At 52.3% G+C, this 15643-nt stretch overlaps 1 protein-coding gene across 2 annotated transcripts in view; it reads right to left on the minus strand.

Moving 5' to 3' along the window:
• Window positions 1-357: 357 nt before the first annotated feature.
• The window catches only part of BABAM2 (BRISC and BRCA1 A complex member 2), a gene marked incomplete at its 5' end in the record, with an annotated part of 454317 nt that continues 439031 nt past the window's right edge, over window positions 358-15643 (minus strand). The window contains one exon of one of the 2 annotated variants that reach the window (XM_079721415.1): window positions 358-634. In XM_079721415.1, the coding sequence (XP_079577541.1) occupies window positions 583-634 (52 nt within the window). In that variant the 3' untranslated portion in view covers window positions 358-582. Of the gene's footprint in view, window positions 663-15643 lie in introns of both variants that reach the window. The other variant, XM_079721414.1, reaches the window with a different exon arrangement.

The raw sequence follows: 15643 nt of genomic DNA on the forward strand, positions 1-15643 counted from the left end.
ACACGGCACACACACAGGGGCCTGGAGATGGATGGGGGAGCGGCGTTTGACGCTGGCACCCAATTGTTCCCGAGCGCTGGCCTTGGGCCCAGCTGGGTAGGTGGCTGAAACCTTGCCAGTTGGTCAGACTCATTCAGGCAGCACCTTTCCAGTGAGGGACTGTCCAAATGGGAAAGGTTGGGTGTGAAACACACACGCACAAGGCACTAGTTCCAGGGGGAAAGAAAAGGGCAAATGGGTGTTTTATCTGAAAACTTAAAAAGAGGTCTCAGAGACAAAGGCTTTGGAATCAGGGTGTGTGCATTTACGATGTCTTACGTTCCCTGGAAAAATAACAGCATCCTGATTTGTGACTTTATTTCTTCCAACTAAGAAGTATACTGAAGGAAACAAAGAGGGAGCAACCAGAGGTGGGGGGCTCTGGGACCCAGGTTCCCGCCAGCCAGCTCAAGTTTGGGTTCCAGTCGGGGCGCAAAGCTGCTGTGTGAGCGAAGTGCTGCCGTGAAGACATTCCAATGGCTTCCAGGAAGCGGCCATATGTGCTGACACGCATGTGGACAGAGCAGTCTGGCTGGCCACCTCTCAAGACTGGTGTTTCCTAGAGCTTTCCATTGGCAAATGCTGCCTCCTGGAACTGAGGGACAAAGGTTTTGAAATAAGCCCTGGTGGGAATGGGGGAGAAACAAAATTGTGGTTAGTGCAAACATCTTGAAAAAAAACAGTGCAACGCAGAGCTGTCAACCTAACTCGGAACAGTTGTTATTTATTGTTCATGCATCTTGGATTGGATTTTCCTTCCCTGCTGATGCAAAGCCCTCTGTATTTTTCCAAGGGAGATCCATACAGTTCACTGCCGTGCTCTCTCTCATGGATATTTAAAGGGCCTGTACTCGGACCTTCCTGGCTGCCAATTCCTATTAGACAGCAGGACTCGGGTTCCATCTGCCCTTCCCCAGGTCAAAGCCAAGGGTCCAAGCTTCAAGCCAGAGAGTGATCAAGCCAACCATCCAGTCGTTTTCGTGATGTGAAATATCAACAACGTTGCACTTTTACTTAGGTGGATCTTTGACTTCACATAGACAGAGAGGGTCTCATAAGAGGGATTTCTAAGTGATCCACGGCCTCCATTCGTTGGCAGACGTATTTGTAGTTCGATCTACTGGAAAGAAAGCCAGGCTGGGTATCAGGAGAACGTTCCCTGGTCAGCCACAGACTAGTGACAGGGTCTGGGGCAGACCGTTTGGCTTTTCCGGCAACCGGGTTTGAATCTGGAGAAGCAGGCTCTCTGTCCAACAGCAGGAGAGGGGCACATGCCACACTGACTGTGCCAGGCACTGCCTGAGGTGCCAAGGGTTGTGAGATGACCCACATGTGGCACCTACCATGCAGGTGATCTCAGTTTAGAGAAGGAGCAGACACATAAGAAATACCAACTGCGGTGGTGAGGGCATTTATGGCAATGCCATGAGGCACCAGCCTCGGGCAACCAGTGAAGGAGGCGGTGAAGTAGCCATTTTACAGGTGTTCCAGGCAAAAGACACAGCAGGAGCGGAGGCCTGGGGGCATGGGAGGGCTTGTCAGGAGCTGGGAGCTAAACACTCTTCTGGAAGAGGAAGGGTGAGGTAGAAAGCAGAGTGAGAGGAAGCCGCAGAGGTTGCGGCGGGCACCGCGTGTGCCTGCCAGCCCTCCCTCCCGCAGCCCTGATGCCTGTGAGATCAGAGCAGTCACACCGGACTTATCCAGAAGTGGCTCACCTGGACCTGTGACTTGAGCTAGGAAGGGCCACCAAGACACCTGTCACCATCAGTACCACAAAGGCCTCAGTACCTCACCCACGTCTATGTTATTTAGGAGATGGTTCTAATAAGCTTGGCGCTCCAGGCTCCCAGGAGGTCAGAAGCCCCACATTAGGAGTCAGGGAGCTAACTTAAAGGCAGAGGGCACACCTGCTGAAGCTGAGAGAGGCAACAAGGCGAAACCCATCTGTGAGAAGAGAGCAGAGAACTGCTCAGCAGTCATGAAACGCAAACGGGTGGTTCAGTGTCGGCGGTGCAGCGTCAAATGGGTGGTTCAGCGTCGGGCGAAGAGCCCCGCACAACTCAGCAGCCCCGGGGTCGCCACTAAATCGCCGCTAAGAGCAGCCATTGATGACACCTGCCCGATCCCCTCCCCTAATGCCAAGTCACCGGAAACCCTCTTTCAAATTTCCGTGCTTTGCTGAATTTTTTCAGTCCCAGTCTCTGCAGCCTCTCCGCCACATTCATGCGTGGGCCCCCGTGTCTGGAAGCTCTCTTTCCCTGGGACATTTCACACCTGGACCCCCTCCGTCCCGCCTCCTCTCCCTCCCGCCGGCTACTCTTCCCGTCCTGCTCGCCACTCCCCTCGCTTCCTCTCAGGCTCGAAGCACCCTCAGCAGAGAACCTGCCCCCCCCACCCCAAATCTGGGTCTCCAGCCCTTATTTCTCTCCCAAACTTCCGGGCCCACATTTCCAACCACCTGCAGGACATTGTGGCCTGGACGTCTCTCTATAGCTCAAGTCCACATGCACTTTTTCATCAATATTACGCACGTGAAAGTGCTTCGGCCCCCTGGTACTTCTGTAACAGAACCCTCAGTTTCCACTTCTCCCTAAACCCCTGCGGTGAAGTCGTCCTGAAGTTTCTTCCTCTTCCTCCCCCGTGTCCCAACACCTGGGCTCCCTGTCCTGTTACCTTTCACAAAACTGCTGTTTCTCCCCGGGACAAAAGGCTTACTTCGCTTTTCTGTTGCAACTAAATCCATTCTCCTTGAATGTGGGTCTCCCTCACTACCCCGACCAAGACCCTTCATCTGCCCAAACTCGCAGCCTGGCATGCCACGATTTTTACTATTTGCACTTTTCCTCGGTTACGTTTTTGGGATCGTGCCTCCCCCCACCTTTGAGAAGCGAAGAAAGCTAAGGATCCTCTCCCAGAAAAACTGCAGGTAAGTCTCCTCACTGTGATGTCACATGCAGTCGGGGGACGCTGCAAGCCCCCTGAAGCCCACGCATGGTCCAGGATGCCGGCCTGCACCCCCGCCCCCTCCGGCGTGGCCACCTGCTCTTCCTCACACGTGCCATTTCCACCTCGGGGCTTTAGTCACGCTCAGGCCAAACGCCCTTGCCCCCATCAAGGCTTCCCTGGTCACCAGAAGGTTCTCTCCCTGCTTGCAGATGCTCTCTGTGCTTCTCCTGGGGCACGTGTCACGTATGCACACGGCTTGCTGGCCGGGCTGCACTGCCAGGCCTGGAAAGCAGGGGGCATGTCCCCTTCTCTGTGACCCCACAGGCCTGCCCGTACAGAGGGCCCAGTGTGGACTTCATGGCTGTAATTAAGGTAACTACCGATGGCCACCAGGTTTGCAAGAGCACGTCCCTTGCACGCTGTCAAGGAAAGTGAGAGACAGCAACCCCACAAAGCAGGCAAATGCAACGTTCAGGTTCTGAGGAAGAAAGCTATAAGCCTGCCGTCCATTCTCAAACTTCTACCTATACGGACAGTTAGTGAGAAGGATAAACACCTTCCTCCATCCGCATCTTCATCCAGCCAGACCACCACCTCCTCTGAGTCTCAGGACCTCAAATCCCTTTTCCACGATCGTCCTTATGGGAAGGGGGACTGTGAGGAGGCAGAACAAGCCCCCGAGCGAGGGGGAGACTGGCCGGGCGAGAGCAGCCCTGAGCTTTGTTTCCCCACAGTGAGGAGGGGCAAGAAGCCCACCCTGATGCGACACTCACACACGAGACGTGTGGGAAGGAACCTTGTCAACTGGCTGCCGCCACTCGGGCATGAGGGAGGGCCGTTTGTTCCTTCCCTGTGTTTCACCTGCTGCTATTTCCCCAGCGATATTTGTCTTTGCTGGAGGGGAGCCTGGTGGCCCTTCTTCAGAGGGTCCGATCTTGACAGGCTGCTGCCCATCTCCGCTGCATCTGCTTTACTGCCTCGAGGACACCGTGGAGTGTGACGTACCCCAGCACCTCCGGGCAGGGTGGCGTCCCTGTCCCAAGTCACAGGGGAGGACACCAGGGGCACAGGCTGTTGGCTCCAAGATAGGTGCCTGATGAGGGAGTGGTGCTGGCTGCTGCTGGAACGGGCCCTGGGCACCGGGGCAGGGGCATCTCTCCCCGGCTCTCCGTCCTCAGGCCCGGCCTCACACCGGGCAAATCTTATCAGCTCAGCTTTTCCTTGGAAACTGCTGGGGGAGGGGCCACACCAGTGCAAGCTCCTTAGACCAAAAGGTCTTGGCAAGAGGGAGCAAGCTTTACAGCAAGCTCTGTCCTTCTTCAGAAAGGTCTGAAGTTTCCTGTTGTGTCCTGGGCTTTCCCAGGGCAAACGGTGTGACGCCCAGGGGAAGCAGTGCGGAGAAGGGCTATTTAAAGGCATGATGCTACCAGCTGTTGTCAGTGAGTGCTTCTCAGCGCGGATCCTCACCAAGTCAGCTCAGGGAGGCGAGGAGGAAGGGGAGAATGACAACTGGCTCCCATCCATTTATAGGTTTTCTTTTGAAGTGCTGTTTTCATTTGTTTCAGTTTTTATCAGGGAAGATGGAGAGCTGCCCAGAGTATATTGCCTGCCAATGGCACTAGCTGTCTGTCACCTTTTAAAAAACGCTTTCACCCAAAGACAAAGTGTATGGTAAGCTTTAAAAGTGTAAGTGCGTTACAGGGGGGTGGGGGGAAGGTCTTCTCACGTCCCCGTTAACTGGCCAAAAGGGCCCTCGGGGAGGGAGGCCTTGAGTCAGTCAAGCTTCTCCTTCTACTCCCACTGGGAGAGACATTATCTTTAGACCAAATTAGAGCTAAATATGCCTTAGGACAGCATAAGGCTCTGACCCTCTTCACTGATTTCAGTCCCTCTGCCCTGGGTTTTATTTATTTTTTTGGCTGCACTGTGTGGCATGCAGGATCTTAGTTCCCCGACCAGGGACTGAACCCGTGCCCCCTGCTCTGGGAGCACAGAGTCTTAACCACTTGACCGCCAGGGAAGTCCCTTCACTCTGGGTTTTATAAGATCACAACTCCATCCAATCCCAGAGTCTCAGGCTAGCAGAATAAAACTTAAAGAACTGACCCCAGGCTGAGGCCAGGTAGGTTGTCCATGAATTGGAAGCAGGACTGGCTCCTGGCCTCAGCTCACAGGCACAGCAGGGGCGGAGTAGACAGACCGCTGAGGCCAGGAATCAGGGTGCTGGGCTGCTCAGCAGGTCTACTTTTCTGGGCCTTGGGTCCAGGAGTAAGTCTCTTCCCTTCTCTGGGCACCAGATCCCTCATCTTCGAGGCAGGGAGCTGTGCCTGATGATCTCCAAGGCCCTGCAGGCTGGAGGCTGTGAAGGACAGGCAGTGTGGGCTCGAGGCCTGGCCCTGCTCTTTACTGGCTGTACCACCTGGGCAAGTGACTCACCGGTTTAGCTTTACTTTCTTCAACTATAAGAGGTGAGCCATGACGCCTACCTTAAAGGATAGTCCTCATGAGGATTAAATGAGATGTTCCATGTAAGCACTTGGCCTGGCACCTGGCAAACTAGTTGATCAATAGGTGTCAACTGTTACCGTGGGGACCCAGCTGGGTCTGAGGGGGAGAGGTGGACAGCCAGGGCATGTGTGGCTGCAGAAGAGGAAACCCTTGTGTGGATGGAGAGGTCCTATGGTCCTTGCTCCTGGTTCATCCTTTCCCCTGGGCCTTCTTGGATCGTTTTTCACGTATCGTATTGAGCTGGCAGCTGGAGGCACAGAGGTGGTCAGTCTCAGGATCGGACACCCAGCCAAAGTCATTGGGACACTGCGCACCTCTTGAAATGCAGCCTGGAGCTGCGGGAGACGTGCTTGTGGTACCAGCGGGAGACACCCGCGCCCCGGCCGGCTTCTGCTTGAGCTGCTGCGTGCGCTCCTGTGCGTGGCTCTGGTCAAAAGCTTGGTCGGTGGGAGGTCGCAGCCTTGGACTAGATGGATGTTTAAGAATCATGTGGCTCTGGCTACCCCAGATGGGGGTATTGAAGTGGGCCCAGTCCTCAGACAGACCTTTTTCTGTCCAGGTCAACAAGTATTATAAAGGGGAGGCAGTGGGGCAAGTGAAAGAGCACTGAGCCATGAGGCAGAAGACATGGGCTCTAGTGCAGGCCCTGGCTCATTGGGTCATCGGGAGCTGGGCCTCAGTTTCCTCACCTCTAACAGGAAGATGTATACTGGGCAATCTCTAAGTGCCACCCAGTGATGGTTCTGAGATACCCACGTGACCTTGAGCAAGCCACTTAACCTCTTTGTGTCTTGACTCTTCACCTGTTCAGTGAAGGCACCAGCCAAGCCCAGGCCCCAATGCACTGCAGGTGATGGTGGTGAGGGGAGACGGTGGTTGCCTTAGCTGGGATGCTTTTTCACAAACATGGCAGAGCTCCGAGCAGATGTTCAGGGAACCACAGGCAGTTGGTGAGAGGGAAGGAAGGCCTGTTCCTCTAAGCCATGTCTGCCCTCCAACTGAGAGGTCCAGACTCAGGGAGCTCAAACTAAGTTGTCAGGGGAAACAATGCCTGGAAAATCCAATCATCTATGTGTGTTCTGGGGAAGGGGCTCTGGGGGCACTAAAGAGAGTGGTGACAGGGAGCTGTCAGGAAGATCCTCAGAGGCCTTGAGATGAAGGCAGTTAGGAAACTTTCTTCAACAAGTCTCATCAAAAGGGATTTTCCCCGCTGGAATTATAGGTCTTGATTTATTCAATGGATCTTTTCAAAAGAACAAAAATCCATGCAGTCAACATCTGAACAATTGAATCAGTAGGGTTTTAAGAAAATGAAAACAAAAACAGAGAATAAAAAGCCCTAAGAGGTTGGAGACTCCGGGGAAAGAGGAAGGAAGCCCATAAACCAGATTAAACATCGCACAGGTGGCACTCGCAACACTGTCGCCTGGGGCAGGAGTCAAGGTCCCATTTTGCAGGTGAGAAAACAGACGCTGAGCGAGTTTAGTTAAGATACACCCTGAGCCCAGTGCCAGCGGAGCCCGTCTTGCTGCGGGAGCACCACCTCAAGGAAGAGACCCTGTGATCTTGCCGCCTTTAGCCTCACATACTTGGGGCCTTTTATTTGGCAGGAGCCTAAACAATTGCTCTCTTCCCAAACTGCACTCAGTAGGCTCTTTCTGGAATTCCCAAATGCTTTTCTCTGGGCAACGTAAGATGAGCCTTACGATGCTTGCGGAGTCAGGCGGGGGTGGCGGTGGATAGGGCAGGCTGGGAGGAGAGGTTCGGGGACACGGACCTCCTCGTCAGGAAATCAAGGACACACAAATCAAGTCAGAATTCATTTTTGCAAATAGAGGCAAGTTCCCAAACGTCTAAGGCTCCTTTCTTTTTCCAATTTTCTTCTGCAGCTGTGACTTCAACTGGCACATGTTTTTAATCAGTCATAAGCAAGCCGACTGTGGTCTGAAAATCAAAGCAGTCCTGTAAATAGTGTAAGACAAGTCCCACTAATCAGCCTTGTGGTCTTGCCTTGTCCTCATTGTCCCGAACGGCCACTGTAAATACTGACTCATGTGGGGTTACTGTCCCCGTGGCAAAGGGGTCATCCTTATAATAGAATCTCTATAGAGAGACCCAGTTCTGCCTCAATGCCTGTCACCCCAAACCCTCCAAAGGCCACTGTGAAGACGGCCCATCCAACTCTGGGCGCCTTGGTAAGCAAGTGCCTGGCACGATGGGAGCTTATTTTGTAGCTGTGCCCTGAGCGATGTCAGCCTGGCTGCTGGTATGGGCTTTAGGAACAAACAAGTGGTTGTAACTGGTTCATGTACACAGTCTTCCTAAATGTGCCAACCCTTGAGCAGGCCTGGTTCATTTTTAAGGGGTCCAAGATCGCAAAACAAGGAAATGAACACGCCTGAGATGCAAAGGCTTGATATCATACCGAGAACACAGTGTCACACGCTCACAGCTTCGGGCAGAGGCCCTCGCCCTCGGCTGGAATCAATCTCCCCTCTGCTGGGTTCCATGGCACAGTGGCCTCCAACCTCAGGCCCAGCCATGGTCCGCCTTGAGTCTGAGATGTTAGACTGGTGTCTAGGCTCTGTCTTACACAGCTCGGGCTCCTTGCCCGTGAGAAGGCTGAGACCGTAGTCTCAGTATGTGTTGAATTAAATAAAATGCTGTCTTAGGAGGACTTCAACAAACAATCAACTGGGATCCATTTCTAGACATCAAAGTATTGGGATGAAATCTGGCTCCTTCTAAATCATAGGGTATTTGTCAATGCGCACTGAAATGATCACAATTACCTAGTGGTTCTTTCTCCTTCTGAGACTCTCCAAGGAGGCCTCCTGGAGCCGGGCCAGTTCCTCTGGCGCTTGAGCAGCGTGCAGCCAGCTTCTGCAACTGCAGGGCCAGGCCTTGCTCAGGAGTTGGGGTGGGGGGTTGTAGTTGCCTCTGCTCCCCGGGCACCCCCTGCTGCAGTGTCTGAGGGGAGGAGGCCACGTGGGCCAACTGGCCAAATGAGAGGGAGGGGCAGGGTAGTCTTCGTGGGCTTCCCCAGCCGCAGGGCTGCCTTCCTCCCCTGGGCTCCCAGCTCTGTCTGCAAGCCTCTGTCACAGTCCAGCCATCCCCCGACATCCCACTAGAAGCTCCTTCATGGCAAGCCCCGCTGCTCATATTCAGGCATCTCTGCAGCCCAGCTTCAAGTCTAGAGCCCAATGCACAGCAATTCAACAAACATTTCTCAAACGACTGTGAAAGCTTGGCTTATTTAAAGATGTACTTTAGAGTTATAAAATTTTATAACAGAAAGAAATCTTAGCGGCCATATAGTCCGATCATTACAGGGAAGGGAAAACTAAGGGCTGGAGAAGTTGATGGTCCCTCTCACATGGCCTAGCTCTTCTCTGGAAGCCCCTTGAGGGCAGAATTCGGTGGTGGTTCACCCTTAGTGCCCTATGGTGCTCACCTTCCTTAGGGCCTGACAGCAGGAATGAATGAATGAATGAATGCATGGCTGGCCCAAGGGGCTGCCCTAAGGCCCCAGAGCTGGTCGGCAGAATCTGAGCCCATCCTCCCTGTCTCCTTACTCTCAGGCTGATGCTCTTTCCGTCATGAACCTGCTTGATGCGAAGCTGGGAGGAGGGGGCAGCAGCGTGGCCACTAGGAAAGGCCGGCGCCCCTCTCCGCCGGGGTGGGGGGTGTCAGCTGAGATGATGCAGTGCACCTGGCTGGGCTAAGGCTAGGGCGGAGAGTGAGTAGGTGGGGCTAAGGAATATGGTGCTGCCTGAGGCCTGGGACCCCAGAGCACAGCCACCACCCTTTGTCCACCTTGTCTCACCATCTGCGCCTGCCTGGTGTGCCTCGGATGGCAGGTGCCTTGGCAACGGGCATCTCATGTTCTCTGCTGGCTCTGCCCAGGGCCGCACAGGTGGGAGCTCAGCCCCGGCTCTGCTGGTGGCCCTGCAGATGCCTGTGGAGGGTGCTGGGATCTCCTACTCACGCAGCTCACCTGCGCTGGACTGCTGGGGAGAAGCCGCCGCCTGTCTGAGGGCGGTGAGTCACTGTCAAAATCACAGATTACCCTCCCCCCCCTTAATCAGCAACAGGGGAAAAACCAAAGCATGGCCCTCAAAGAGGAAGTGCTTGGGGTCCCAGGCGAGCTGACCGTGCATAGTGTGGGGCCTGGTCATGCCCCAGCGGGGATGGTGCCTCCAGGCTTCCGCTCAGCATCGCCAGGCATCGGCCTGCACAGGACAGTGCCGGACCCCCAAAGGGCTTAGAGAACGCTTAGGAGATCAACTCTCTGGAGCATGAAACAATCTTCTCCCCTCCAGAGAGTTTCTCTGGGGCTTTTAAGTATTGCTTGCCTGGTTGTAAACTGGGTTTCTCCCAACAGACTCTCAGCATCTAGAGGCTGAAGCTCTGTCTCCCAGCGCGGCTCAGGGCCCTGCCTGCTGCCTTTTAAGTGCAGCCCCTGGTCACGCCCACACTCTGGGTGTTTGCCCTCCTAGCTGGGTGCTCACAGGTACCCCTTGAAGATCTGGGGGAGGGGGCAGCAAGGACGGCCACGGTCCCTCTTCAGTCTAATCCCCCCGCCCAGCAGCTGAAACGATACTCCCAGACGCCTGGCTCTCTGGGCTCACAGATGGAAAAGCAGCAATTCCAAAAGAAGAAACTACTGGATGGGAGAGCACATCTGAGGCCTACCCTCCCTGCTGCAGTGCAATGGCCTTAATGGGAACTTCAGGTGGGCTCCTGGGCTGGGAGTGTGGGCAAGTTCCACAGCAGGCTGGCAGGAGGCAGAACTTCTGCAGGTGGAGGGCCCTATGGGTCCTCTCAAACAGGCTGAGGTTCATGGCAAAGATGGGGAGGGGCGCAGAAGCAGAGCTCACCTGCCCTGCAGGCCCGCAGGGCTCACTCCACCCTGCACGAGCACAGGGCCCGGCACGTGCTGGCGACAGCTAGCTGTGTGGCCATGTGCCAGTTACAGAGAGGGAGGGAGGGGGGAAAGGCCTGGAAGGAAAGGAAGGACATACATACAACGTGGATAAATGATATCCACACATGGTATGAAACAGGCTTGTTCAAACGATAGGTGGAATCCATTAGTGGGTTGTGAAATCAACCTAGTGGGTCCTGACCAGCATTAAAATAAAACGAAATCAAAATCAGAGTACATCACATGTGGCAAGTAGAATTTTTTTGTGTGAAACTTTTGTGGATGTAAAATAAATGTCTTCCTGTGGATTGTGGTAAAAAAAAGTCTGGAAGCCAGGAGTATAAAGGAAGGGAGGTGCCTACTACATGCTAGACTCCACGCTGTTTGTTTTCATCTATACTATTTTACGTTTACTCCTCCTAATGGGACTACTACCACGCAGGTATTAGTACAGGTTCCCCCCACCATCTGAAAGTAGAGCATTCCTATGAAACCTTTCGAAATGGCATAAAGCAAAGAAGCAATTAACTTAGGACACATCTTGCTAACGGATGCAAAAATAAAATGAGACAAAGCAAGATGCTCACAGACACAGTTCAAAGCTATGGTGGCCTGATGCTGAGATGCCGAGTGTGGTTCCTGGGGAAGGAGCTTGGCGGTGCCACTCTGGCTGCTCGGGGTGCACTCTGCCTCTACAAGGGCTTGCCACAAAACAAACGCTGAATGCTATTTTTGCTTTTTGCCTTTTTTGATAAAAGTGAAAATCCTCTTTGGATGTCTTTTAGTTACTGAAAACAGGTACTAATGTAGGTCTTTAGTAAAAGCAAAGTGGGGCTTCCCTGGTGGCGCAGTGGTTCAGAGTCCGCCTGCCGATGCAGGGGACACGGGTTCGTGCCCCGGTCCGGGAAGGTCCCACATGCCGCGGAGCGGCTGGGCCCATGAGCCATGGACGCTGAGCCTGCGCGTCTGGAGCCTGTGCTCCGCAACGGGAAAGGCCACAACAGTGAGAGGCCCGCGTACCGCAAAAAAAAAAAAAAAAAAAGCAAAGCGAACTTTCAAAAAGTGGGGGACACCTATATCTTTATTTTTGCCAATGAGAAATCTACAATTCAGAGATGCAAAGTAACTTTTCTAAGATCACACAGCTAATAGGTGGCAATGCTATTTATGATTCCAGAGCTGCTTGACTCCAAAGAGCACATTCTTTCCACAATGCCATGATTTCCAGTGGAAAAGGTGCTGGCAGCTGAGTGCAGAGACTAGGCCTCCCCCTCGGGATCTGCTGTGTGACACTGAATCACTCCTCCGTTTCCTCATCCACACAACGAAGGCACGGGAGAGGTGATTTCTAAATTTCTTTGATTTGGTGATCCTCCCCCTCCCAAACATCATTTTAGGCATATCTCATTCTCCTTCATTAAAACTCCGTAAAATTGGACTTCCCTGGTGGTGCACTGGTTAAGAATCTGCCTGCCAATGCTGGGGACACGGGTTCGATCCCTGGTCTGGGAGGATCCCACATGCCACAGAGCAACTAAGCCCGTGAGCCACAACTACTGAAGCCCGCTCGCCTAGAGCCCGTGCTCTGCAACAAGCGAAGCCACCGCAATGAGAAGCCCGTGCACCGCAAAGAAGAGTAGTCCCTGCTCGCCGCAACTAGAGAAAGCCCGTGCATAGCATTGAAGACCCAATGTAGCCAAAAATAAAAATAAATTATTAATTAATTAATTTTAAAAAGGAAGGTGCTTATGTTTTTAAAAAACAAAAACAAAAAAACTCCATAAAACTGGAATTGCCAATGGCCCAGTAATGAATGTTGAGGGCTCCTTACTGCCAACTCCCATTACACCTAAGTTTGTTCTTACAAACCCCCCTAAATGGCCCTCCCTCTTGTAGGTCTGTGTGTCCAGAGGTGGTGACTGGTATCTTTAGCTCTCATTTAGGGACCTGCATTGGGTGACTTTTCAGTAGAATTATGACTGTGATAACAAGGGATGAAAGGGATGAACTTGACCTCCCTCTCACTTGTCTACCTGGGTCCTGGAAGTATTAATGCACCCTACAGAAGAACAAGGCCTAGTCTGAATGTCTGGGAGAAGGAAAAGAAGGGCACGTGCAATTCACACAAGTGCACATGGGAGGCACCATAAATGTTCTCTAAATAACGAGCCCCAGAAGAGCAAAGCATACCCGGAAGGTTCCTTTAACAGTAAAGTCATCTGTCATCTTAAAACTCTCCAGGGTTGTTGAGAAGTACCATGTCTGTAAAGTACTATAAAATGGGAGGTATTATTACCCTGACATAATCAAGCTTGAGTTGTGATCCTGGCTCTGCTTCTCACTTGCTATGTGACCTTGGATGAGGCACTTCACCTCTCTGTACCCCAAATGCCTCATCTGTAAAGTGAGGGGATGGCTTCTGAGCTTACTTCCAGGTCTAACATACAGTCATCCCCTGGTATTCACAGGAGACTGGTTCCAGGACCCTTGCGGATACCAAAATTCAAGGATGCTCAAGTCGTTATATAAAATGGCATAGTAGGGCTTCCCTGGTGGCACAGTGGCTAAGAATCCACCTGCCAATGCAGGGGACACGGGTTCAAGCCCTGGTCCAGGAAGATCCCACATGCCATGGGGCAACTAAACCTGTGCTGAACCTGTGCTCTAGAGCCTGCGAGCCACAACTACTGAGCCTGCGCTCTACAGCCCGCAAGCCACAACTACTGAGCCCGCGTGCCACAACTACTGAGGCCCGTGCGCCTAGAGCCCGTGCTCCACAACAAAGAGAAGCCACCGCAATGAGAAGCCCCCGCACCACAACAAAGAGTAGCCCCTCCTCGCTGCAACTAGAGAAAGTCCATGCATGGCAACGAAGACCCAACGCAGCCAAAAATAAATAAATAAAATAAATAAATTCATATTAAAAAGAAACGGCATAGTAGTTGACCCTCCATATCTTTGGATTCTGCAGCCTTGTATTCAAACAACTCTTGGTTTTTGATCCTCCGTTGGTTGAATCCGCGGATATGGAACATGCAGATACGGAGATCCGACTGTATTTGCATATGACCTATGCACATCTCCCGTATACTTTAAATCATCTCTAGATTACTTAAATACCTAATACAATGTAAATACTATGTAAATAGTTGTAAATACAATGTAAATGCTCCGTACATAGCTGCTGTGTCTGGCAAATTCAAACTTTGCTTTTTGGAATTTTTTCTTTGAATATTTTTTTTCTTTGAATATTTTTGAAATATTTTCCGGATGTGGAACTCAGGAGACATGGAGAGCCGACTGTACCATTACCCATTATTAATATTATTGCTCTGGGACCAATTTAACCACTTTAGCCAGAGACAGCTTCTTTAGCGGAAGCAGTAATTTAATAAATGACCTCTCCCTGTGCTTTGCTAAAGCGGTTCCCTCCTTAATAAGCACCATCAAAGGCATGGCAAGAGGTTTCTATCTATCTCCCTTTCGTCTCCGGATCTGACTTAGGACCCCAAGAACGGAGGCCAGCATCCATCCTTCAGACCAGCAGACAACCAGACATTCACTCACTCATGCTGACCCAGCTCCTGAGCTAGACAAGGGCCGGTTTCTGCAGGGCGCAAGGGATGAATCTGAGTAAGGCCTGGCCCTCAGGGGACACACAGGCCCTGGACTCCCAGACAGACTGCTGCCGGCTCACCCTGGGTGGGAGTTGGATGGCTTCACTTCACAGTCGGGGGCCGAGCCCTCCTCCGCTGGCTCCTTCTTCCTGCTATTGCTCTGGAACAACCAGAACAAACTTTCTGCCTGGAGTTGGCTTTCGTTTCTGCTCAGAGCTCTGCCAGGCCATTAGCCAGCAGGCCAGACGTCTAGCACTTTTAATGACGATAATAATAATTTGCATTTATGCAAGGTCTTTCATCGGGGAATCTTAAAGTGTTTTACAAACAATAATTAATTCTCCTTGGCAATTCTGGGAGCCAGCTCTGTAGGAGTCCCTTTGCTTTGCAGGTAAAGGGTACTTTCCTGAACCATGCAACATTTGGGGGGCCTCCCTATCTACCCACAACCTACCCACACTCAAGGCCTGGCATAAGCCTCAGGCCCTCCGCAGAGCCTGCAGCACCTGTAAGAGTTATAATGTTTTTCCTTCTCCTGAACTGGAATTTGTCCCCTGGGAACCCCTACCCATGGGGCCTCCTTTTGCCTTCTGGAACAAAACAATCCTACCTAAACCGCCTGGGGTTGCTGGTTGGCGTCCCTTGTATACACGTTGTTTACCTCTGCGGTCACCCTTGGGCAGAGCTTTGTGGCTCAGTCTCGCCGAGGTTCCGTGAGGCCTTGTGAACTGAACGGTGGGAGCAGCTGAGGCCTCCACCGTGTGCTCTGAGCTCCAGGGCCAGGCTGACTTCCTGGGCAGGAGCTCCCCGGGTGTTACTGGCTCTGGAGCCGTGGGTCTGTCCATCTTTAAATGCAGCTCTTTAGATGTTTCCCCCTCTGTGTAGACACAGGAGGCTTCCTGCATTCATTTCTGGGGGCTGCACCTCAGGGACCCAGAAATACCCTAAATTTCTGTTGAATGGCTGAATGACAATGAATGAATAGCCTTCTTTCCTAAATCGATCATCTTAAGTCTAGGCAATAACTGTCAATTGTTAAGGACGGGTTTTTGGAGACCAAGCCAGACAACAACCTCTTTAGTTCTTCTTTTTTCTTAAAAAAATTATTTTTTATCCTTTATCAGAATAAATACTTGGTGCTACACTTGAGAAAAGGATTCATTGACTGCTGAGCTGGAAACCCACACAAGGACAGGAGCTCCATGCCCCTCCTCCTCTCCCAGGGGTTAGAGACACGGGAGGACTCGGCACTGGGGGGCAGGGGGGCGGGGGCAGAGGGGCGAATGGAATCCTTTGCTAAGGTGATTTCAAAAAGCTAGACCTTCTGGGGAAACCAACAACTCCCTTGAGTGACTTCTGGGTCCTTGCTGGTAGCTTTATGCCTGAAAAGACACCGGCCCTCCCTCAGCCAAGAGTACATTGTTTGGGTGAGATTTTTCTCACAGTGGCTTGCCATGGAAGGAATTCCGAGCATGCATCAAAGGCCGCTGTTCTCCTAAAACCTGCGCCCTTGTGAACGTGAGGTTTGGCTTGTGGTGATAGAGCCTCATTTTGCTCTGATTTCACATGATTCCCACTTACTGGCCTAGAATCAGGGGTGATCATT

This window comes from Hyperoodon ampullatus (assembly GCF_949752795.1).
Source record: "Hyperoodon ampullatus genome assembly, chromosome: 15".
Classification (NCBI taxonomy): domain Eukaryota; kingdom Metazoa; phylum Chordata; class Mammalia; order Artiodactyla; family Ziphiidae; genus Hyperoodon; species Hyperoodon ampullatus.